The sequence below is a fragment of the Rhinatrema bivittatum genome, unplaced genomic scaffold (genome assembly GCF_901001135.1).
Source record: "Rhinatrema bivittatum unplaced genomic scaffold, aRhiBiv1.1, whole genome shotgun sequence".
Classification (NCBI taxonomy): Eukaryota; Metazoa; Chordata; class Amphibia; order Gymnophiona; family Rhinatrematidae; genus Rhinatrema; species Rhinatrema bivittatum.
The window spans coordinates 196,731-223,302 of record NW_021820692.1 but is presented as its reverse complement, the minus strand read 5'-3'; the positions used below and the strand labels follow the sequence as shown (position 1 = coordinate 223,302).

Genomic DNA, 26,572 nt, shown 5'->3' with positions numbered 1-26,572 from the left:
TAAAAGGCCCACAGCCCATTCAGCTGCTGGATTGTACAATCTCGGTATCCACGGATTCTTTCAGATTACTTGACGCGCACACAGAAGTTTTCATGATTGCACTTGGGCAATTTCTCCCAATGGGTGAGCTTTCTGCCGATCTGGACAGGAACAGACCTCGGTGAAGCCTCCAGCGTCTTCTTAAATGAGATTTCTTTCTGAAGTCCTTATTACATTCGGTACGTGGGCGAAAGGTTTATCTAAATGTGTGGCCCCGTTTTGTGCCTTCTCCACTGTGATGGGAACGTAAGAATTATTTCCTGCCCGGTCACGTAGGCAGCCATTGGCTTCAGGCCTAAGGGGTTGCCACGTTAACAGTTGTTAAGCTAAAATAGTTTGCTAGATCTTATGCCCAATGTAGATTTACCATTTAGAATAAATAAATAAATAAATAAAAAGGACACTCCAGTAGAACAAGTTTTATTAAGAACAAACCTGGCACGCAGGTAGGTACTTCTTCTTCCTAAATTACTGTAAACAACTGCTAGTCAAACACACACATAAAATGCTTTGCCATGCAATTCTGTAAACAATGCAAAGCAATTATTCACACTTTCAGATATCGGTATCAATACTCTCGTTTTTTTAACATTAAGATATATTACTCTGAAAGGGGTCCCAGAAGAATCTGTGGGTTAACATTAGATAAACAGAATTTTGTTACTCTTTTCTTTTAGTTTGTTATTATGATATTCTGACTTTAACACGAAGAACTTAGTCTTCGGGTTCTTTTTATGTTTCAGATTTCTTTGAAGATAATTTACAGCTTCAGGAATTACAACACAGGTAGGTAATATATACCTCTGTATACTCTCCCAGTTCTGCTTATCTCCCTGTTTTATTGTATTTCCCTGCTGTTATAAGTTACATGTAAACCGATAAGACGTCTCGACGAATACCGGTATATAAAAGCCCTAAATAAAATAAATAAATAATCTTGCGTTTGCTACGTTTTATTTGTATATCTGTGTCTCTCTAGTCACTCTATTCCTCTGTCTCCCATAATGACATGATCGGCCTTTTCCCCAGTTCCCTACCCCCTAACCTCCCTTCCCTTTCCCCTCTCCACCCCGACTCCTACCTCGCTACCCCAAATATTTTTATTTCACTACTTCCTGCTCTCCGGTGGAGCAGAAGTATTTTCCGCACGCGCTGCCCCGCAGCCCTTTGAAAATGTACTTCTTGACTTTTTATAATCCACCGAGGCAGCAGTTGGAAGGCGGGGCTCGCGAGCACCGACTGACAGCGATGGCTCTGTGCTAACCCCAAAAGAAGAAGCTTTCAGAGACCGAGAACGAAGCTCGTGAACGCTGCCTGAGAGTGAAGACAGGAATTCGTTAACTCTTGCTCACATCATCTCTTCAATTTCCAGTCAGGTTTCTCCACCTACTACACGATCTTTGACCAAATAAATTAAAAAAAAAAAAACCCAACCCCAAACCCCTATCTTCCTCAAACTGAAAATCTTCCAGCAGCTACGTTTACCCCTCGGTGTATGTCTCACAGGCTTATTGTGCTGATATACCAGTTAATTACAATCAAAGGACCAAGGCCGGAGAGAGCAGGAACTAGGCCCGTGCCAGCGAAGAAAGGTAGGCCCCTACGTAAGGTGCTGATGTGATACTTCATAAGAGAAATAGTTTTCTAAACTTCCCAAATAATTTTTATTTATTTAAGAAGCTCTTTTGTTACCAAATTCTTCGATTCCAATTGAAAGTTTTATTTATGCATGTTAGAAATAGATTATTTAGCTTTTTTTTTTTTTTTTTAATTTTGCCCAACAAAAGTAGGCCCCTTGACCATTGTAGGCCCGAGCCAAATGGCCATGCTGGCACCCCCTCTCTCTCCTGGAGGGCAAAGGATAACTGCAGTTACGCCAGCCATAAGAAGAATAAGGGTACTGAGACGTGTGGCTGAGTGACTTGGGACTGGCCGATGCAGACCAAGTGAGGGACAGGAGATTTGGAAACGTGACCCTCAAAACAATGAAACTTAAGACAAATTTAAGTGTGCTGCCCCTGCCAAAGATAATGTCTTTCACACACCAACACGTTCGCCGTTTATTTCCTTCCTCTGATACTCATTTTATTCTGCTTCTCCCATTTTTATAGTAACAATTCAGAGAAAAAGTATTTTCTTTTCTCCGAAGCTGACTTTGTATCCACAGAGATGGTTTAAGACAGGAGAAATTCCTTTCTTCCTTCCCTGTTCCTCCCGGCATAAATCTGGCATCAATTTTTACTTGATTGACGTAAAGATGAATTCAACACTTAATCAGTAAAATATTCCTCAGAGATTAGCAATTCCTTTTCCTAAGAGACACAGGCTTATCATATGGCTTCTATTGCCTCAGCAAACTTGTACTAATCAGTCTGCAGTGTTCACCCCAAGTGCATTTTTCAATGTCCTATCATTCAATTTCTTTGATTTAGCTATTTACAGAAGATGATTCAAAACCCTAGGGAGCAGCTGTTCTCTACATGGCAGCTGACTGATTTAGCTTATCTTTTCAGGTTCTCTCTTAATATAAAATACAATTTCATTCACACACGCATACACACCTAAATAATGTCCCCTCACTTATTTGTTTTATTTAAATTAGGCCTCAGAGAAAAAGCAAAAGGACACACTCCTTCCCTGTGAGCTTTCAGCATCGCCCTCCCCCTCTTATAAACTGGCACGGATTCTCTCTTTTCTCACCGAGATCCGACGTTGCTGATATCATTAAGGAATAGTTTCTTCTCCTAACCAAAGCCCTGATTTAATAGCCATTAACCTACTCTAAAGCCCCCTGTGATAGGTTAGGATGTGAAAAGATTTGTAATAACTTTACTGGAAGGAAATGTTAACGTTAACCAATCATTACTGTATGTTGACCTAAAAAGGTATAACGACGCCAGCCTGCTAACCTGTTGGTTTCTGGTAAATAGCATGGGCTGGATTTTAAAAGCCCGGCGGGCGTAAAAATTGCCACTTACGTGCCTGGCCGGGCCCTGCGCATTTTCAAAAGGACCCGGCCACGCGGGTAGGTGGCTTCTCAGAACTAATGTCAGGAAGTATTTCTTCACGGAGAGGGTGGTGGATGCCTGGAACACCCTTCCGGAGGAAGTGGTGAAGACTAAAACGGTGAAGGATTTCAAAGGAGCATGGGATAAACATTGTAGATCCATAAAGCCTGGATGATGGGAATGTAGAGAAGAGGCATGGGGGGTGGCTTGCGGGAATGACGGCTACTACCTGGTGATTAATACCCTTATTCAATAAACATTCACACCGTTAATGAGACTCCAACAATGCTCTATGCTTCAACGGCAAGAGGAAATGTGGAAAAGAGGATTTGCATTCAGGCAACATCCAACAAGGTAGCACAGCCTGGGTAAACAAATAAGCATGGGAGTAGCGTGCTTGCTGCGGCGGTTACTACCCCAAACCAATTAAGCCTGATACTTCACTTTCAATGCATATTCAGCGTAAATCTCTGCTTCAACGGCAGGGGGGAATGAAGATAAGAGGATTTACATTCAACCAACAAGGTAGCACAGTCTGGGTAAACAAATAAGCATGGGAGTAGATTGCTTATTGCGGCAGAGGAGGAATAGCCTAGTGGTTAGAGCAGTGGGCTATGAACCAGGAGACCAGGTGCTGCTGTTGCTCTTTGTGACCTTGGGCAAGTCACTTTATCCTCCATTGCCTCAGGTACAAAAACGTAGATTGTAAGCCCTCTGGGGATAGGGAAATACCTACAGTACCTGAATGTAAACCGATATGGTACCTCAGATCAAATGTCAGTATATAATAAATAAATAAAAAACAATTTAGGCTTGATACTTCACAATGATGCAGCTCCAGCACTGCTCTCTGCATCAGTGGTGGGTGTGGAAGGAAGGAAATTTGAATAAAAAAGTTACCAATAGGGGGCACTAGAGCCACGGAGTAGAATGGTCGCATAAAACCAGAGCTCCTGAACCCCGCGATCAATAAACTGCTTGCAACCCCTTTAATTTTCGGAGAATTTTGGCTTTGAGAACCCTAACAGGTAGCTCTAATCTACACGATGGCCCAGAAGAAAAAAGGAGTAGATTTCAGACAATTCTCATACTCCAAAGGGGCTTCGGAAGAAACGGGGCCTACAGAACAGGGAGAGTCAGACAGCGACGTGAGTCCTGCTGCAGTAGCCGACCCCGGAGCAGGAGAGGTGATCGTGTCGGAGGCACCTACCCGGAGCGAATTCAGACAGTGGTTTGGGAGATCTCCGTAGCGACATGAAAGCTAATAAGAAGGAAATGATGGACATGATGGCAGACTTAAAAGAGGAAATTGCAGATATTGGCCGAAGGGTGGATGAAATGGATGGACGGATGGACGCCCAAGCTATGCAATTGGAGGCTGCACAAACCCACGGCCAGCACCTTTCTCAAGCCATGTCTGATCTGCAATATAAACTGGAGGATTTAGAAAACCGGAGCCGCCGGAATAACTTGCGTTTTCGCGGCATCCCGGAGACCGAGGAATTTGCAGACTGTGCTGACACTATTAAAAAAGTTAGCCTCTTTTTTCTGCAGAAGGATTCCTCGACAGCTCCGGAATCGGTGGCCATAGATATCGAACGGGCTCACAGATCCTTAGGCCCGAAGATCGGGGACAAACCAAGAGATATTGTGGTATGCTATACACGTTTCCCAGTAAAAGAAAAAATATGGCGGGCAGCAAGACAACAACGCTCGTGGGAGTGGCAAAACCAGTCCATAGCGGTATTTGCTGATTTATCGCCCCTCACCCTAAAGAAGCGGATGGAGTTCCGAGCAATTACCTCACTTTTAAGAAACGAAGGTCTGCGCTATCGATGGCTGTATCCGATGGGCCTGGCTATCACCATCAACGGTCAGACTACGAAAGCGCTGTCGGTAGGCGATGCGGCGGCCATTTTGAAGGAGGCCGGCCACGTGGTGCAGATTCCCCTGGCTCCGAAAAGAAATTTTCCCTTACCGCCTCACGAAACGCCGAAATGGCAGAGAGTGACTAAGGGAGGTCGAAGACTGAGGCGGCAGGATTCGGACACTCTGCGTCATGGCCCAACTAGCGACGGGTGATCATGTTGAAGCCTCTGCGATGGTCTGCGTATGTACTCTGGGTATGGTTTTCCACAGCGTCCTTGGGGAGCAGTTTTTAAAAGACTCCCTCCGCGGTAGTCAGCATGGACTCTTGGGACTTTTGTAAGGGGGACATAATCGGGTTGCAGCTGTTTATCATTCTACTTGTTCATTGTGATGTTTCGGGGGGTTGGGATGCATACTCCGATGGGTTTAACGATCCCATCTGCGCTGGCAGATCTGCCGGGCATAACGGGCATAACACTGAAGGGGGGGTGGGGGGGGAGGGGTAACGGGGATGGGGAATACTGTTTTCTTATGCACTTGTAGGGGACACTCTAGACGACAGTTATGGTCCGAGGTCTTAAGATATTTTCAGCACACTGATTACTTTGTATTTCGTATATGGAGGGAGCCACTAGCAGACAGGGAAGGCACGGGTGGGCAGAGGGGACGGGGAACGGGGATGGTCTCTGTAATCTAAAATGGCGATCACTCATATAAGATCCCTAAATGTAAAAGGGCTCAACACTCCAAGGAAGCGTCAGTTGTTAAGGGAGGATATCTCTCATTCAGGGGCTGATGTCATATTCTTGCAAGAGACGCATTTGACCAAAAAGTATGGAAAATTGCTTCCATGGTCAATGTTTCCTCAATGTTTCAGTGCCCCAGCCTCCAAAGCCCATAAGTATGCGGGAGTCAGTATTCTTTTCCATAAAAAATTTTCAGGGCAGGTTCTACAATCCCACGCTGACGCAGGGGGACGTTTTGTACTTGTGCAAATTGCAATGGGAACAGAAGTATATAATCTTTTGAATGTTTATGCTCCAAATGCCTCTCTTGACACTTTTCTTGATCAGTTGGGTCAATTGATGGCTCAAATGGAGAGGGGTACTTGGCTTATAGCGGGGGATTTCAATATGACTCTGCAGCCGAGACTGGATAACTCCTCGGGGGGCGGGTTGGGGTCCAAAAAAGAAAGACAATCCCTTAAATCCTTTATTTCTAAATGGGGTCTAACCGATATCTGGAGGGACCGTAACCCACTTGAGAAAAATTATACTTTCTACTCCAATCCCCATAAATCCTACTCCAGGATAGATTTCTTCCTGGTCGATAAAACATGCTCCAGTGCTGTCAAGGATTTGACAATAGGTCCGATTACTTGGTCCGACCACGCTCCAGTGAGTCTGCAGCTCGTGATGGCGAAGGTTGAGTGTGGGCGGAAATACTGGAAATTAAATGACTCTCTACTAGATGAGGCCTTTTGTGAACAGATCAGAGCCGATTTTGCTACCTATCAAATCACTAATGTAGAAGCGAGGGTGAATCCCCCTCTGTATTGGGAATGCCTCAAAGCTGTTCTTAGAGGTAAATTCATATCCCAGGGGGCACACTTGAAAAAAGTAAAGGTGGCCCTTAAAAAAAAATTGGAGGAGGACATTGCTAAGTTGGAGGCTATTCATAAGGTTAGCCCGACTGTCTCAGTATTGCAACAATTGCAACAGGCCCGTTCTCAATATTGTGAGCTCTCTCTCGCGGAGGTACCCCACAAACTAAATATTATTAAGCAACAGTATTTTGAATGGGGGGATAAAGCGGGTAAAATGCTTGCGAGGAAGCTGAAACACCGACTTAACCAATCGCAGATTACTAGCATCCGTGGAGAGGATGGGTCCCAGTTGGTGACAGCTACTGCTATACATGAAAGGTTTCAAAAATTTTATGGGCAGCTTTATGCGACGGAGATCTCCATACGGAATGAGGAGATAGAGGCTTACCTGACACAGGTGACTCTCCCCAGAGTTTCTGGGTCCGAACGCCTTACTCTTGACTCCGAGATCTCTCTCTGTGAGGTCCTTCAGGTGATTAAAGATCTTAAGGTCAATAAAGCTCCTGGGCTCGACGGGTTTACTGCCCATTTTTATAAAAAATTCTCCCCGGAAATAGCTCCAGTTCTTACGGAGTTGTTTAATTCCTTGCGCAATGGTAGCTCTCTGTATAGTGGGTCTAACATTGCTGGGATCACGATCTTGGCGAAGCCAGGCCGGGATCCTGTGGAATGCGGGTCGTATCGCCCTATATCCCTCATTAACTTGGACTTAAAAATTTTGGCGAAAGTATTAGCAAATCGTTTAAATGTGGTTTTAGCCCATTTAATTCATCCAGATCAAACTGGCTTCATACCCGGCAGAATGGCAGCCGACAATGTTCGGAAAATTTTAGATCTAATCTGGTGGGCAAAGCGACTGAATATTCCCACCCTCCTTCTATCGATCGATGCTGAAAAAGCATTCGATATGGTCCATTGGTCTTACCTGTTCAAAACAATGGGGCGCATGAACTTTGGGCCGTTTTTCCTTAGTTGGCTACAGGCGTTGTATGAGAACCCGCAGGCCTGTGTCAAGGTGAATGGCACGTATTCGGAGCCTTTCCAGATTGGCAGGGGAACCAGACAAGGATGCCCTTTGTCCCCATTATTATTTGCCCTATTTTTGGAACCTCTAGCCATTAAAATTAGATCAACGGCACGGATCACGGGCATAGAAGTGGGTGGCATAGATTATCGAATGTCTTTGTTCGCAGACGATGTTCTGTTTACATTGACTAATCCATCCCATTCTTTGGAACAAGTGGTTTCTACCCTAGCTGAATTTAGTTCTGTTTCTGGATTCAAGCTTAACTTGGAGAAGTCAGAGGTACTCAACATTTCACTATCGGCTGACCAAGTGAGGAGGCTGAAGTCCCGCTTTCCTTTTAAATGGGCTCATCATCGGATAAAATATTTGGGGATACTCATTAGTAACCAGTTGGAGGATCTTTTCAGACTGAACTATATTCCTCTCACAGATAAAATATTTAAGGATTTAGACAGCTGGACAAGGCATCAGCTGTCTTGGATGGGGCGTATCGCTGCAGTTAAAATGTCGGTCCTACCAAGGTTTTTATACCTTTTTCAAACCCTCCCGGTTTTCATTTCTCCTGCCATGCTTAAACGGTGGCAGAAGAAAATATACGATTACATTTGGAAGCGTAAACCTCCGAGGGTGGCGAGGGCCACACTATATAGGAATCGTCTTCAGGGGGGGTTGGGAGTGCCTAATCTCGCGCATTACTACGCTGCTGCACAACTCCGAGCAATCATTGATTGGCACAAACAAGGGGAACGGAAGCGGTGGGCGGATATTGAACAGGAGATATTGGGGCACATGCCGCTCTGGGCAGTGACATGGCAACCTAGAGGGACATGGATACCGGGAGGTGCGGAAACACCAGCTCTTGCTACCACGCTACGGGTGTGGAGAAAATGGAGGTTTAAGTTAGGGGGTTCTAGGCAGTACTTTATGAGCTCTTCTCTATTTTATAATACGACCTTTCCCCCTGGGCGGGATACTAACAGTTTCCAGGGATGGCAGGAGAGACATCTCCAATCATTTGGGAACCTGTGGGAAGCAGGTAATATTGTATCATTTCAGACCCTTCAAGACCGTTATCAATTTGGGGGGAACGAGATATTTCGGTACTTAAGCATCAGACATTTCCTGTGCTCCAGAACTATACGTAAGGACTTATCCCTTGGGATGACTCAATTCGAGCACTGGTGTAAACAGGCGGACAAGATCCAAAAAGTTATTTCTAAGATATATGATTACCTAAATACCGATATAACCTACATTCCAACTTTTGTTAAGGCCTGGGAGAAAGATTTGGGGACTACGCTGGACAAAGAAACCTGGGATGGTATTTTTCTGTCCACCAAACGCAGTTCTATTTCAGCATCCCTGGCGGAAAACGGTTACAAGGTGTTATTGAGGTGGTATTGTACTCCCTATAAATTATGGAAAGCTAAGCTCCGGTCCACGGCTAATTGCTGGCGGGGTTGCGGGGGGGTGGGAACATTCCTCCATATGTGGTGGGGGTGCCCCAAGATACAGCAATTTTGGGAAGTGGTTTCCAATCTATGTACTCAAATTTTTGGGCAATCATTTACTTTGTCTCCTGAACAGGCGCTACTTAGTGTTCCGGTTAATAGCAGCCGGACCATATGGTTGTTGATACATCAAATTTTGATTGCAGCCAGATGTGTCATAGCTGCACGGTGGAAACAGTGTGACTCCCCGCCCTTACATGCTCTCCTGTATAAGTTGGACACTATGCAAATATTATATAAGTTGACTGCACAAAAACACCACAACCATCTTAAATATATGAACGTTTGGTTACCTTATCAGATTTGGCGAACTGGCTCCGGCCCACCCTCTAAGGATAGTGCTTAGTCTTTCTTATCTTGTCTACTCTGTGTGCCCAAGGCTGACACTCTCCCCTAGTGCTGTAAGCTGTTAAGTTCATACCTACGGACTTCTATTCTAGTTGTTAGTTCCTTATTGTCTAGAAGTGTAACTCCTACAATGATATGCATCAACATATATGTATAACCTATGTTATTTGTTGGTATTACTTGTGTTGTATTTCTTGCTGTATGGTTAATAAACTACAAATGGCAAAAAAAAAAAGTTACCAATAAGGGCCCTGAACTCAGCGGTCAGAGTAACAGTATGAGAAAATAAAAGTGTGAAAGCTTGCTGGGCAGCCTGGATGGGCCTATTGTTTCTAAGCACCGGGTCCTAAAAAGGAGCAGACGAAGGATGGCCGGGATTAGCCGCTGTCCCGTGGAAGCGTCAGCCGGTGCCTGTGACTTACTTCTGCGCTAGAGGACCAGTAACTAAGAAAATAAAAAAAAAAATAGTGAAAGGTAGGTTAGGTGTAAGGGAGGAGAGGGGAAGAAAGGTTAGGCAGGGGGTTAGGAGCGGACGGGGAGGGAACGAGGGAATTTTGCAAAAATTCACCTCCCCCACGTGTGCCGCCCGCACGGCCAATGGATTTTATTACGTGCGCATGTTGCAAGATCAGCGCGTCCGAGTGTGCGCACGTATGTTTTAAAATCTACCCCCTGTGTTCCCATAGCATCTCCCTGTGAATAGAAACAAACCCATCAAAGCAGAGCTCAAAAATCACCTAAAAATCCCAGTCCAAAAACCCCAAACTGGTCCAAAAATTCTCTCCACCCCACTCAACCATCACCCAGGGGCGTCCTGTGCCAATCAAACACCCGCAAAACCAGCCCGAAATTCCCTGGAAGACATCCAAAATTATAGTATTTTAACTCCAAGATATGATCAAACAGGGGCCCCCCTGAAAAATCGGTCAAAATTCAATTTTAACCATAAATACTGGTTTGCTTCAGGTTCTTAAGACTCTACTCTCATGACCTCAGCCAGCATGATGTTAAAATGTGACGTTTTTATATTTGGGGGGGTGCTTCTCAGTGTGTAAAGCTTCACCAGGATCCTCTCCCAGGACTCCCCACCTGAACCGGGCCATTTTTAAACAAATGTCAGTTTAATATTTTCTTGCCTTTTTTTATACATTTAAAATGGGCCGCGGGCCAGACGGCCCATGCAAACCCACGTCGTCAGCAGGACCCGGCCTGCACCGCTCAAACACGGCACAGCCCCACCTTCTGCAGCGGCCGTTGCTTAACTGAGCCTTGCCCGCGATAGCGCTTCACCTCCGCCTGACGGGGAGGCTCGAAGGCCCAGCACCACCACCACCCCCGCCATCGCCACCAGAGCTGGCCTCGGAAACGCCAGGGAGGGGGAAGGGGAGCCTCCCTCAAACCCGTGGCTCAGCTGTTCCTCGCTTCATAAAAAGTTCTACCTGCCACAGCCTGGCTCCTCGCCACCGCAGGGAGCTACACGCAAACCCGCGGCCCGCACAGCTGCCAGCACCGCGGCTGCCGCCGGGCCCCCTTCACCACAAAAGAGACAAAAAAACCCCAAACTGTGGCCATCTCTCTGGGCTCCCGGCCACCACGCCCCCACTACAGCACCCAGGGTCACCTCCACCAGCGCAGGGCAGGTAATTATTTATTTCACCCTATTTACATGAATATGAAGGGGTTTTTTTCACACTCTATACATGTAAAGAGTTTCTCTCAAATGTGAATCATTTGGAGATACTGGACATGAGAGGGGTTTTTTGTTTTGGTTTTTTTACTGATGCCCATTACATGTGTAAGATTTTTCATGGGGCAGTTTCTCCACATGGGTTTGTTTTGCGCATACCTTGCCAGTAACGAGCCATGGTATGTTGGGCATGATCTCAATCTCTCACACTTACTGCTAATGCCTTTCTTGGTACTTGCATTGTACTAAAGAGAGCCTCCTCCTGAAGTTCATAGGCAACATATCAAGATGCGCTTGGAAACTTCTAAATCAGGCCATGGGCATCCAGAATTTATAGTGACTATTCTGTATCTTTCTGCCACATTTTCCTGGTCTCTGATTGCATCTCTGGGTACTTAAGGATCTTTGCTTTCTCCATACAATCTACAGAATAATCACTAGGAACTGACACCTATATCAGCAATGCTGTTCTTGGTTTCTCTTTCACCACATCTGGTTTTATAGAATCAATCTTCCTGTCTGTAGGAACAGGAATATCCCAGGTGATCACAACTTCAATCTTATTCTCTTCAGGTTGTGCTGCCAGTGTTTGTTTGATAAATTGATGTTATAATGCTTACAGTTTCCAATGAATACACCGTGCCACTTTCTTGTGCCTTCCTGTGTACAAGCCTTCTGACATTAGCATTTCACATTCAGCCTGTGTGGATCCTCCAGTGTTAACAATAGGAAGCTTTTATCACACTCAGTACATTTAAAGACTTTTTCTCTGGTGTGAATCCTTTGGTGACGTTGGACATGTGATTGCTGTCTGAAGCTTTTACCACACTCAGAACATGTGAAAGGTTTCTCCCCAGTGTGGGTTCTTTGGTGCATTCTCAAGTTTGATTTTTGAGTGAAGCTACTATCACACTCCGTACAGGTGAAAGGCTTTTCGCTTGTGTGGATCCTCCAGTGTTTACTTAAATCACATTTTTGTTTGAAGCTTTTATTACACTCAGGACATGTGAAAGGTTTTTCACTTGAGTGGATCCTCCAGTGTTTACTTAAAAGAGATTTCTCTTTGAAGCCTTTATCACATTCCGTACATGTGAAAGGTCTCTCTCCCGTGTGAACCCTTTTGTGCATTCTCAATTGTGATAAGAATATGAAGCTTTTATCACACTCCGTGCAGGTGAAGAGTTTCTCTCCAGCATGAATCATTTGGTGACACTGTACCTGTGATTGCTGGCTGAAGCTTTTATCACACTCAGTGCATGTAAAGAGTTTCTTTCCAGCGTGAATCCTTTGGTGACGCTGGACCTGTGATTGCTGACTGAAGCTTTTACCACACTCAGTGCATGTGAAGGGTTTTTCACCCGTGTGGATCCTCCAGTGTCGTCTTAAATCAGATTTCTGTTTGAAGTCTTTATTACACTCAGTACATGTGAAAGGTTTATCTCCAGTGTGGACCTTTTTGTGCAATCTCAGTTTTGATGAGAATGTGAATCTTTTATCACACTGGCTACGGTCATTATGTGCAAAGTGTGTTTTTCCTGTGTGGGTACTTTTGTTTTTCTTGAAGGGTCTCACTTGCATGTGACTTTTCTGCTGTTCTTTTAGATCTGACTTCTTTTTGAAAGCTTTCCCATGCTGAGGCCTTTGAAAGGGTCTCTTTCCTGTGTGGTGCTCAGGGATGTCTGAGAGCCCCCTGTCTCTTCTCTCACACTCGATAAGTCCATCCAATGAGCCTCCTGCAGATTCTTGCTTTTTCTCTTTGTCCTGAGGATTTTGGATATCTTTTCCCCTTTCAATCCCCTGATAAAGATTCTTGCAGTCATTTCCTAACAGTCCTGGTATTAGTTCCAGTACTGTAGGCCATTCTTCTCGATTCTCCTCCTGTATGACTTCCTTGTCTGCTGGATATAAAAAGAAAACATTAGCCACGTGCCAGTGACTATGGCAAGCTTCCAATAACCAGGGAGCAGAATGTCAGGGGCACACAATGAACATATTTCATTTCGTTTCATCCATCTATTTATATACCGCCTCCCCCATCCTTCAAAATGTTGTGAACAAACACCAAATACATAAAAAAAACAACACAAAAAAAAAGAAAACAGTCATAAAATAACACTATACCCAACTCCGTTATATCAGCAGAAAGACTTCAGAACAGCCCACCTGCCCCAACCAACTGAAGCTGGAGCCTGAAAAATCTAGAGATGTTCCTATTTGATTACTGCATTGGGATGGTTTATGCTCGTCTGTCTTTTATTATTTAATTTTAATGTTTTATGTTCTTGGAAACATGGCTGTAGTCTTGTTTGAAAGGGGATATAAACATTGAAAAAATAAAACAAAATGTTTTCTAGCAGACGCCCGTCTCCAGCCAGCTCCTTCCGTAGCCAAGGAACAATGGCTGAAGACCCACGAGCCTGCGCCCGCACGCTAGCTGCTTCTCTGCATGACGGAAGACTGACCAGCGTGCAGATGAAGGGCCGGAGAGGAACCCTTCGGGTTTCTTTTTAAATAACTTCGAGCCTCACCTTTCAGAGAGTGAAATACCGAGCACAGGATCTTAAGCCAGAGCCTCCGCTCAACAGGAAGCCAATGCTTCGCTGCCGTAGTTCATCCAGGAGAGCCACTGAGTTTTGGAGTCCCCGCAGTCCACAGGCGAGCCACCGGGTAAGGCCCGCGTACAGAGCACTGCAACAGCCATGTGCGGCGCCCATCCCACGCGCACGGTCATCGCGCGTAGCCGGGTGCCTGTGCCAGAGTTATTCCCCGCCCCTCCTCCACTTCCTCGCTGCTTTCCTGCCCACGCGCTGCTCACTTCCTGGTCATCGTGGGTGACATCGTCCTCCTGCAAGGGCCGGTTTTTCAGAAGCTGGGGCTCATAGATTGCCAGGACTGAGGAGGTGATTCCCCCTCTCATCTCATTCCCCCCCCCCCCAAGCGGAGAGGGGGCACTGCTGCTTTATTATTGGCAGCTCACAGGGGGGACAGGGCGGGCAGTGGTCCAACCCGTCCCCTTTCTTCTTCCTCTCAGGGCTTGACCTGGGCTGCTGAATGATTTTTGTATTACTTAGGCTTTAGCGTTGCTATTACGGTTCAGGCCGTCTGGATGGCCCCTTACACCCACACACTGACTGCTCCAACATGGATTTGCTTGCTGGGAGCGGCCGGGTTGGGTTGCAGGGCAGAGCAGCGCTCTTTCCTCTGTTTAGGTTAGACCCATCTGTTAGAAGAAAGGTTGGGTACATAACTGTCCGGCTTTAAACGATGCAATAAAGCTGCGGCCTATTTAGTTCCCCGCAAACTCTTGGCTCCAGGTATTTGGGACAGTTTAACGGGATTGTAACGGGGGTACGGATCTGGCATGGGCTGCCCCCAGTTGCAAGGGCAATAACTCGACAGATTGGGCCCCAGCTCTAAAGAAACGACTGTCCAGAAATGGGTGTAACTTCCTCACAAGTCTTAACTTTGTTTAATGTAAACCGATAAGATGTTCGCAACGTTCATCGGTATATAAAATTGTCTAAATAAATAAATAAATAATTGTGGAAAGGCTTGAGAGATCGGGGAGTCCAGACTAAAAATATGAATCAAAGACAGATCCTAAACTAAAATCATTGGGGGTTATCTAAGAGAAATCAGGGACGCTAACCCTGTGCAATAATAATGAGAGACTTCAATTGCCATCACAACACCCGCGGTTTGCAAGTATGTAAACTTGTGATTTCAACCGCCGCGGGTCTTTTTCAATCATCGGTCCATAACCCCAGTGTCTTTTCTATTTGCAACAATAATCTTTTTTCCTTTCTTTGTTTTTTTCTTAAAAAATGTGGAAAGGTACTTCCCTTTGGAGTCGCTACCGCGTTTTGGAGATCCAGAGTTTATAAATGCAAGTCCAGTCCGACGGGTCCACGTTTCGCGGGCTGCTGCGTCAGGGACTGTACTGGACCGTGTTCTCCAGGCAAGATTTATCAGAAGAAGTATATTTCTTAAATCCACATTACTTTTCCGAATTTTTGGGCCAAGTTCATTTTTAAATCTTGAGTGAGAGTAATTTTAGACAAAAATTGAAGCATGTTTGATGTCTCCTTAATGTAAGATTGAGCTTGTGATACAAAGGGCTGTAGAATTTTGTCAAGAAATCTAGATCCCGGCTCAAGTACTGATTCCTTAGCAGAAACTATCGGTCTATTCCCTAAGTAAACTTGATTAATAGCAGGTAATGGACTTCTCCTCCAAGAATTTATCCAAACCTTTTTTTAACCCAGCTACACTAACTGCACTAACCACATCCTCTGGCAGCAAATTCCAGAGCTTTATTGTGCTTTGAGTGAAAAAAAATTTTCTCCGATTAGTCTTAAATGTGCTACTTGCCAACTTCATGGAATGCCCCCTAGTCCTTCTATTATTCGAAAGTGTAAATAACCGATTCACATCTACTCGTTCAAGACCTCTCATGATCTTAAAGAACTCTATCATATCCCACCTCAGCAGTCTCTTCTCCAAGCTGAACAGCCCTAACTTCTTCAGCCTTTCCTCATAGGGGAGTTGTTCCATCCCCCTCATCATTTTGGTTGCCCTTCTCTGTACCTTCTCCATCGCAACTATATCTTTTTTGAGATGCGGCGACCAGAATTGTACACAGTATCCAAGGTACGGTCTCACCATGGAGCGATACAGAGGCATTATGACATTTTCCGTTCTATTAACCATTCCCTTCCTAATAATTCCTAACATTCTGTTTGCTTTTTTGACTGCTGCAGCACACTGAGCCGACGATTTCAATGTGTTATCCACTATGACACCTAGATCTTTTTCCTGGGTGGTAGCTCCTAATATGGAACCTAACATCGTGTAACTACAGCAAGGGTTATTTTTCCCTATATGCATCACCTTGCACTTGTCCACATTAAATTTCATCTGCCATTTGGATGCCCAGTCTTCCAAGGTCCTCCTGTAATGTATCACAGTCTGCTTGTGATTTAACTACTCTGAATAATTTTGTATCATCCGCAAATTTGATAGCCTCACTCGTCGTATTCCTTTCCAGATCATTTATATATATATTGAAAAGCACCGGTCCAAGTACAGATCCCTGAGGCACTCCACTGATTACCCTTTTCCACTGAGAAAATTGACCATTTAATCCTACTCTGTTTCCTGTCTTTTAACCAGTTTGTAATCCACGAAATGACATCGCCTCCTATCCCATGACTTTTTAGTTTTCGTAGAAGCCTCTCATGAGGGACTTTGTCAAACGCCTTCTGAAAATCCAAATACACTACATCTACTGGTTCACCTTTATCCACATGTTTATTAACCCCTTCAAAAAAATGAAGCAGATTTGTGAGGCAAGACTTCCCTTGGGTAAATCCATGTTGATTATGTTCCATTAAATCATGTCTTTCTATATGCTTTACGATTTTGATCTTGAGAATAGTTTCCACTATTTTTCCCGGCACTGAAGTCAGGCTCACTAGTCTATAGTTACCCGGATCGCCCCTGGAGCCTTTTTTAAATATTGGGGTTACATTGGCCACCCTCCAGTCTTCAGGTACAATGGATGATTTTAATGATAGATTACAAATTTTAACTAATAGATCAGAAATTTCATTTTTGAGTTCCTTCAGTATCATAGGATGCATACCGTCCAGTCCAGGTGATTTGCTACTCTTTAGTTTGTCAATCTGGCCTACTACATCTTCCAGGTTCACAGTGATTTCGTTCAGTTCATCTGAATCATCACCCCTGAAAACCATCTCCAGAACTGATATCTCCCCAACATCCTCATTAGTAAAGACCTGTAATTTTAGAAGATCAGTGTGTCCAAATGGGATTTTTAAGTCGGGGCCTGTCCACTTGCATTTTGAATCTAACATATAATATCAGGACTTGCTAGAGACCTAAAGTTCCTGGATGTAATAAATGACTGCTTCATTGAGCAATTGTTCAAGAACCAACAAGAGAGGGAGCTATTTTAGATTTAATTCTCAGTGGAACACAGGATTTGGTGAGAGAGGTAATGGTGGTGGGGCCACTTGGCAATAATGATCATAATATGATCAAATCTGAATTAATGACTGGAAGGGGGGCAGTAAGTAAATCCATGGCTCTAGCGCTAAACTTTCAAAAGGGAAACCTTGATAAAATAAGGAAAATAGAAAAAAACTGAAAGGTGCAGCTGCAAAGGTTAAAAGTGTTCAACAGGCATAGACATTGTTTAAAAATACAATCCTAGAGGCGCAGTCCAATTGTATTTCACGCATTAAGAAAGGTGGAAGGAAGGCAAAACGTTTACAGTCATGGTTAAAAGGTGAGGTGAAAGAGGCTATTTTAGCCAAAAAAACATCCTTCAAAAATCAGAAGAAGGATCCATCTGAAGAAAATAGGATAAAACATAAGCATTGTCAAGGTAAGTGTAAAACATTGATAAGACAGGCGAAGAGAGAATTTGAAATGAAGTTGGCCATAGAAGCAAACACTCATAATAAAAACTTTTTAAAATATATCTGAAGCAAGAAACCTGTGAGGAGTCGGATGGACCATTAGATGACCAAAGGGTTAAAGGGGCTCTCAGGGAAGATAAGGCCATAACAGAAAGACTAAATGAATTCATTGCTTACATGTTTACTAATGAGGATGTTGGGGAGATACCAGTTGCAGAGATGGTTTTCAAGGGTGATGAATCAGATGAACTGAACGAAATCACTGTGAACCTGGAAGATGTAGTAGGCCAGATTGATAAACTAAAAAGAGTAGCAAATCATCTGGACCAGATGGTATGCATCCTAGGGTACTGAAGGAACTCAAAAATGAAATTTCTGATCTATTAGTTAAAATTTGTAATCTATCATTAAAATCATCCATTGTACCTGAAGACTGGAGGGTGGCCAATGTAACCCCAATATTTAAAAAGGGCTTCGGGGTGATCCAGGTAACTATAGACCAGTGAGCCTGACTTCAGTGCTGGGAAAAAAACAGTGGAAACTATTCTAAAGATCAAAATCGTAGAGCATATAGAAAGACATGATTTAATGGAACACAGTCAACATGGATTTACCCAAGAGAAGTCTTGCCCAACAAATCTGCTTAATTTTTTTGAAGGGGTTAATAAACATGTGGATAAAGGTGAACCAGTAGATGTAATGTATTTGGATTTTCAGAAGGCGTTTGACAAAGTCCCTCATGAGAAGAGTCTAAGAAAACTAAAAAGTCATGGGATAGGAGGCAATGTCCTTTCGTGGATTACAAACTGGTTAAAAGAAAGGAAACAAAGAGTAGGATTAAATGGTCAGTTTTCTCAGTGGAAAAGGGTAAACAGTGGAGTGCCTCAGGGATCTGTCCTTGGACCGGTGCTTTTCAATCTACCTTATAAATGGCCTGTGACCGACGGCCCGCAAATGCGCAGTAGAGCGCAGCTCTACTGCGCATGTGCGGGCAAGGACGTCGGTCAGAAAAAAAAAATAGCGGTGGGGCCGCAGGAGCGGGAGGAGAAGCAGCGGCGCCGCGCGCGCGCGCGGTGCCGCTGCTTCTCCTCCCCAGATCTGCCGGCAGATCTCGGGGGGGGGGGGGGTGTCACTCCCGCGCCCCCCCCCCCGAGATCTGCCGGCAGGAGCGGGAGGAGAAGCAGCGGCACCGCGCGCGCGCGGCGCCGCTGCTTCTCCTCCCCAGATCTGCCGGCAGATCTCGGGGGGGTCACTGCCGCGCGCGCGGGAGTGACACCCCCCCCCCCCCCGAGATCTGCCGGCAGGAGCGGGAGGAGTTAATGGAGCCGGGTGAGGGTTGCGGGAAGTCGCGCTTACGGCGCCGGGAGGAAATGGAGGTGGGTGAAGGGAGGGACTGAGTGGGAGGGAGGGAGAGGGGGACTGAGTGAGTGGGAGGGAGGGAGAGGGGGGACTGAGTGTGAGGGAGAGGGGGGACGGTGAAGAGTGAGGGGAGAGAGAATGAGGGGGAGGTGAGAGACAGAGGGATGTAGCCCGTTTTAACGGGCTTTACGGCTTGTATATTTATAAATGATCTGGAAAGGAATACGACAAGTGAGGTTATCAAATTTGCGGATGATACAAAATTATTCAGAGTAGTTAAATCACAAGTGGATTGTGATACTTTACAGGAGGATCTTGCAAGACTGGAAGATTGGGCATCCAAATGCAGATTAAATTTAATGTGGACAAGTGCAAGGTGTTGCATATAGGGAAAAATAACCCTTGCTGTAGTTACATGATGTTAGTTCCTAATATGGAACCTATCACCCAGGAAAAAAATCTAGGCATCATAGTGGATAATACTTTAAAATCGTTGGCTCAGTGTGCTGCGGCAGTCAAAAATGCAAATATAATGTTAGGAAGGGAATGGTTAATAAAACGGAAAATGTCATAATGCCTCTGTATCGCTCCATGGTGAGACCGCACCTTGAATACTGTGTACAGTTTTGGTCACCACATCTCAAAAAAGATATAGTTGCGATGGAGAAGGTACAGAGAAGGGTGACCAAAATGATAAAGGGGATGGAACAGCTCCCCTATGAGGAAAGACTAAAGAGGTTAGGGCTGTTCAGCTTGGAGAAGAGATGACTGAGGGGGGATATAATAGAGGTCTTTAAGATCATGAGAGGTCTTGAACGAGTAGATGTGACTTGGTTATTTACACTTTCGAATAATAGAAGGACTAGGGGGCATTCCATTAAGTTAGCAAGTAGCACATTTAAGACTAATTGGAGAACATTCTCTCTCACTCAATGCACAATTAAGCTCTGGAATTTGTTGCCAGAGGATGTGGTTAGTGCAGTTAGTGTAGCTGGGTTCAAAAAAGATTTGGATAAGTTCTTGGAGGAGAAGTCCATTAACTGCTATTAAGCAATTTTACTTAGGGATTAGCCACTGCTATTAATTGCATCCGTAGAATGGGATCTTCTTAGTGTTTGGGTAATTGCCAGGTTCTTGTGGCCTGGTTTGGCCTCCGTTTGAAACAGGATTCTGGGCTTGATGGACCCTTGGTCTGACCCAGCATGGCAATTTCTTATGTTCTTATTCCCAGCTAGTAAAAGGGGCATGTCCTGAGTTGAATTGCCAATAGAATACAATTCAGACTTCGGAATATTTGAGAGCAGTTTGTGGTTCGTCATTCAATCTACAAACAGAATGACACATGTAGAGCGGCTTTATCCTTGACCTGGACCCAGGGAATCGCCACCTGGATGCTGCCAGCGTAAATATAACCCAAAAGCCACCCAAGGGGTTGCAAAATGTTGTTAAACTATGTTGAAGACCGTGATAAACCCAGAGGGATACTGCAAGGAGGTTGCCTAGTTGAGGATAACGACTGTCCTACTCTTAGAAACGCCATCGCTCCAAGCACAAAAGAAGCCAGCCCCTGTAAAACCGGGCCCTGCAGGCCAGCCCCGCTCCATCTATCCAACAAGAGCCCATGGTCCACTAGGTCGGAGGCAGAGGACAGATCAAGTAAGACTGACATCAGCTGCCGCCCACCATCCAGCAAATGCAGAATGTCATCTGGGATCGAGACTGTGACGGTCTTGGTACTGTGGCCCCTCTGAAAGCTTACAGGATTCTCTGCTAAACCAAAATCTTTTTCTAAAGTCAATTACTAGTTTCTCAATGATTTTAGAGAAAAAAGGCAAATTGGCAATGGGGCAATAACTCTTGAGGTCTGATCTGACCAATAGCTTGTTTTAATAAAGGAGGGAAAATGAAATCCCTCCCCTCAAAGATCTTCAACATCTGCTGCAGACCTCAGCAGCCAAGAAGGACAGGGATCAGCAAGGCAAGTGCTGGTCTTCATGAAGCCCCTGCATTTTTGCCTTGCCTCATCCAGCCTTCTTCCCTTCTCCTTGACTCGTCCAGTACGTCTGCGGCCTGATCTCTTGGCACCGAGTTTGACCCTTGCTTTGCACATTTGCCCGCTGCCTGCCCCAACCCTTGGCCTATCTCCGTATCTCCAGCTTGCTGTCTGTCCTGACCCCGGCGCGCCCTTGGACTCTCGCTCTTCCCTCCACCCTAGGGACTCACCGCAGTCCTGCCGGCTGCCAGAACCCAAGTGGTCAACCTGCAGGGCAGGCAGCTGGTTTAGGTGAAGCTCCATACTGGGGGCATTTGCCAGCTTCCAGCATAGACCTCATAGGATCGCCTCCGCCACAGCACAAAGGGCTCGCTTCCACGCCAATCATTCCAACACTCGAGCAGAACTTGGAGACCGCTGCCTGAAAGTCGTTCAGCAGAGAAAGGTTCCCGCGTGCCTTTCCAGCACTAAACCTTCTATCCACACGAATTTCTCCCTACAGAAAACGGTCCTCAAGCACTGTTAATTGAACTCTGTACCTGTTATTACAAAATGATTTCTTAGCCTTCGAAAGAGCTGCCAAATACTTATTAGTTACTGCTCTCCAGGCGCTCTTATTCCGACTGTCCTTAGTGGCTAACCACCCTCTCTCCAACCGCTGAACTTCCCACTTAAGCAAACAATGCTCATTCAGAAACCAGCGCTCAGTTCTAACTCTAACCTTAGGCTTGGAGAACAGCTGCCGTGGGGCTGGGTCCTAAGCCCTATTTAGACTGGAATTCCAACGTAAAAACTTTGAGCCTCCAACGTGTCAGTAGAGTAAGGCCAGGACAATCCAGCGAGCTGCTCTCTAAAAGCATCCGGGTCTCCTTTCTCTTGATACCTCTCAGCCATCCCTCCCCAGCTCCCACTAGTGCTCGATTTAAGAAGATCAAAGATGAAAACACAGTATGCAAGCTTCCATCTGCTATCCTCAATCAAAACTTTCAGATGCTATAGTGAGATCTAAAACATCGCCCCCTGGAATGAGTGGGAGAATTAACCTGCTGATCCAAATCCAGATCCAAAAGACTTATAATGAAATCTTGGGCAAACGAGCAGGTCAGATCATCCCGTCCAATACCATCTGCTGGTTTGGAAATGTAACACTGACGACGTTTTTCCTTTATTCTGAAAGGGATCCCGCTCTCAACGTAACACGTCCTTGCACTGGTTCAGCGGTTTGCACCTGAACGTGAAGCTCACCGCGGTTATCCAGGAAGAACGCCTTTCTTCTTGGACTCTGTTACAATAAAGATGGCTGATGGTTTATTTCAGAAACCAACCGATAGTGCACAGCCTCATTTGGTAAAGGACAGCTTATAAACGCATCAAGTTTTGGGTTTTTTTTTTTTAGATTGCGCAGGATCTGTTCCACCGCTTCAGAAATCCAGATAAAAGCACGACGGAACGATTTTGGAGAGGGGGTAGGCGAGGTCATGTGTGCGAAAGGCTTATTTTAGAGCACGATATCGCCATCGGGAATGGCTACAGATTCCTATTCGTGCCAGCGAAGAATCTAGGATTACATTTGTGTGTTATCTTTTACACTCGGGGGTCGGGTTTAAGAGAGAAATTAATACGGTCTGATTTTTCAAAAGAGGCATGCCGACACCTTTTAGTCATGTTTGGGCACAATCTTTCTCGGCGTGCACAAAATGAACCAAATCAAAAAGGTATTTGTTCCCTCTGCACAACTAAGTTACATTATGATACTACGAGTCAGATACTTAACGTGATCTATGTGACTCGTTGTCCTTGTGACAAGTTTTATGTGGGCAAGACGACGCATGTGTAATGCAGCAGATTTAACAGAAACATTCCTGGCTTACAGCACCTTCGGTGGCACATTGCGCTGAATATCAACGTATAGTCATAGATTTGGTACAACAAGATTGGCGGAGTGGTAATATAGTGCAGTGATGGCAGCAGCCAGGAAAGCAAATAGAATGCGAGGGATTGTTAGGAAAGGAACAGAGAATAAAACAGAGAATATCATAATGCCTCTGTATCCCTCCATGGTGCGACCTCATCTTGAGTATTGTGTGCAGTTCTGGTCATCTCATCTCAAGAGAGATAGAGCAGAACTAGAAAAGGTACAGAGAAGAGAGACCAAAATGATAAAGGGGATGGAAAGATTCTCCTATGAGGAAAGGCTATAGAGGTTAAGAACATAAGTCACTGCCATACTGGGTCAGACCAAGGGTCCATCAAGCCCAGCATCCTGTTTCCAACAGAGGCCAATCCAGACCATAAGAACCTGGCAAGTACCCAAAAACTAAGTCTATTCCATGTAACCATTGCTAATGGCAGTGGCTATTCTCTAAGTGAACTTAATAGCAGGTAATGGACTCCTCCTCCAAGAACTTATCCAATCCTTTTTTAAACACAGCTATACTAACTGCACTAACCACATCCTCTGGCAACAAATTCCAGAGTTTAATTGTGCGTTGAGTAAAAAAGAACTTTCTCCGATTAGTTTTAAATGTGCCCCATGCTAACTTCATGGAGTTAGGACTGTTCAGCTTGGAGAAGAGACGGCTGAGGGGGGATAGGATGGAGGTCTATAAAATAATGAGCGAAATGGAACGAATAAACGTTAATCTGTTTACTCTTTCAAAAAGTGCAAAGACCAGGGGACACACAATGAAGTTACTGGGTAATACATTTAAAACTAATAAGAGAAAATATTTTTTTTTACTCAACGCATAATTAAGCTCTGGAATTTGCTGCCGGGGGATGTAGTGAAAGCTTTAGCAAAGCTGCAGTTAAAAGAAAGGTTTAGATCTATTTAAAGAACCGTGAGGCAGAGGGATGCTCGAGTGTGAACATGTTATACAGACAAAATTTCAGTTTGTGATTTATGCTGTAGATTTTCTTGATGAAACATTAGCCAACGTTGGGATTTTATAAACATAAAATTGGATTAAAAATGGATATGGTTTTTTGTGAAGGGTGAAGATACATCTTCAAAAGATACACCGGCTTCCTGACATCCTGTCACTTATTAATATTTTTGTGTCTTACTATTCTTGTGTCTGGGTAGAAGATTTTTCAATGCTGTATCTTGCTTGGCGAGATCTGTTTGCGAGGCAGCTTTTATACATTTTGCTTCTTTAAATTACTAGTATTTGATGAAAAAGGCCCGAGAACCACAGATCTGGCATAGCGTCAGGACAGACCGTGACTATGTAAATAAAACAGATTAAGGGCCTTAATTCAGCCCTTCCACTTTTTCCATGGGTATCAGGCAGCCAGCATGGCCAAGTCCGCGTTGTTAGAAGTCCTACTGGCAATGCACGTGCTCATATAACGAGGCCCGCCTGGTAGTCCTTATGCATCTCGTGATGACTGGGTTGGTCTGGCATGGCCAACAGCAGCCGAGTTGGTTTAGCAGGGCTGCAGAGCAAGCAGTAAACCGTAATAGGAATGTTATGGACAGGAAAGTTAGAAGTCTGAATGTGAAACTGTCATCTTTTACAAGCTGTACGTTCAATAAAGCTACAGCCTCCATTTCAAACCTGCCTTTCTCCAGGTTTCTTTCTTGTAAAGGTAAGAAAAAAGGTGGAGGGAGGAAGGGAGAGACTGGATTTCAGGGAGTGAGGAGGAAAAGAGGAGAGGGAAGGCTGCCCGAATTGGCTTACAGTGCCTATGTTATGCAATCCTTACCCAGGGAGCTCAAGGTCTCGTAATTCTCCTTCATCACCTCCCTGTAAAGCTCCTTCTGCCCTTCATCTAAATACCCCCACTCCTCCTGGGAGAAATAGACAGCGATGTCCTCAAACGACACCGGCACCTGAAACACAAACCAGAAACACTCAGGGACACGAGGAGGGGCTCAGCGTGCACTAGATCTCAGCTGGATTTCTTCTCCTAACGTTTTATCATGGAACAGAGGATGCCAGCTCCCCTCTGTTCCCCTAACCCGAGTGAATGAAGGTTCCTGGTGTCAGATCCCAGCCCTGATCCTAAGTGAGCTACAGGCCCAGAGGAGAAGGAGGCTGCTGCTTCAAAAAAAGGTTACTGCCTGGATAAATTAATCAGTAATGAAAGTTGAGCCTCAACAGATCATTATCCAGAACACCAGGAACATCTGCTTCTGTTACACCCGGAGAACTCACCGTCACTCCTTTCTATGCCATGCTAGCGTGTTGTAATGCAGAGTAAACACGGTTTTCTGCACATTCATTTTCAGTCACAGCTTAGTAAACAGGTCACTTTAAGAGATCAAAACCCAGATGGTCCTAGACGTACTAAACTATGGAGAGACTAATAACATTGGCAACTTCCGAATGACGCGTTCCACTTTAAGCAGCTGGAACAGTACCAGCAAGACAGTGGAAGTCAGAGAAGGAATCAGAATAAAATGAAAGGATAAACAAAGTAGGGAAAAATATCATCATTGGAGAACGTGATAGAAAACCTAAAAGGAGAATACAATACATGCAGAGCCACTTGGTCACCTTTCTCTGACAAAATGCAAAAGTTCTTTAGCAGCAGAGAGCAGCACAGATCAAAAAAATAAAGAAACAAAATTTCTCTGAAAAGATGCTCCAGTCATTGTACTCAGAAGTGGAGAGAGATCACTGAGAGAATCATAAGTGAAACTGTTTCAGGCTTATTACTGTATAAACTGTACAGAAACCATCTATCACTGCATGCAAGGCAATCTGTGCAATCCATGTACAACACATGGTGACAAGAATGTGCGGAAAGGAAATGCATGACCAGCAGAGATCACCACTAAATTAAATGGGTCAGAAACTGGAACACAGGAAGAAGACCTGAGGAGCTGCAAGGAATAAAGGAATGGATTCAGCGTGTGGGTCGGGAAGGGTTGGGAACAGTCCCAGGCTGCATCCCCTGCCCATCTCCTACCTGCTGAGCAGAAAGCCCTGCAGCCATTCTCCTGCCCCTTCTCCAGAGCAGGATTTCCAGCCCCGGCTCCCTCCCTGCACGCTCCCTGGGGTGGGGGATGGGAGCAGTCCCAGGCTGCATCCCCTGCCCCCCTCCTGCCAGTCTCCTACCTGCTGAGCAGAAAGCCCTGCAGCCATTCTCCTGCCCCTTCTCCAGAGCAGGATTTCCAGCCCTGGCTCCCTCCCTGCATGGTCCCTGGGGTGGGGGATGGGATCAGTCCCAGGCTGCATCCCCTGCCCCTCTCCTACCTGCTGAGCAGAAAGCCCTGCAGCCATTCTCCTGCCCCTGCTCCCTCACTGCGCGCTCCCTGGGGTGGGGGCAGCTTTGGGTTGTGCACTGAAGGCTTTCAGCTTCTCGCCACCGTTTCCGGCTCTCAGCAGTGCCCGTCCCCTTCCAGCAAGAAGTGACATCACCAAAGAGGGAGAAGGACGTGAGAACAGCAGTTGCCAGTGGTAAAGAGGGGTGGGTATGAATGCTGGGAAATGTAGTCCTGCTGCAGCCTTTTTTTTTTCCAGAATTAAAAGCAACTAGGACTGGTGGGAAATGTAGTCCTGTGGTAGGGGAGGGGCTTTCATGAACTGAGTTCTGTGGCAGCAGCTGCAGGTTTGGGTTGTAGCGAGACTGTCCCAGACAAAAGAAACCAAAAAACAAAGCATAAATATATTAAACAATAAGCCAAATTCTGCTTCTAACATATGAAATGGGCCACTCTGCTTTGGAAGGAGC

General features: G+C 45.2%; 1 protein-coding gene across 1 annotated transcript in view; it reads right to left on the bottom strand.

The window, feature by feature from the left end:
- LOC115081952 (zinc finger protein 721-like) overlaps window positions 1–26,262 on the bottom strand; it is a 76,276-nt gene extending 50,014 nt beyond the window's left edge. Inside the window, 3 exon segments of the mRNA XM_029586194.1 lie at window positions 11,789–12,993; window positions 24,599–24,725; window positions 26,095–26,262. Coding sequence (XP_029442054.1) covers window positions 11,789–12,993; window positions 24,599–24,725; window positions 26,095–26,121 — 1,359 coding nt within the window. The 5' untranslated portion in view covers window positions 26,122–26,262.
- Window positions 26,263–26,572: the final 310 nt, after the last annotated feature.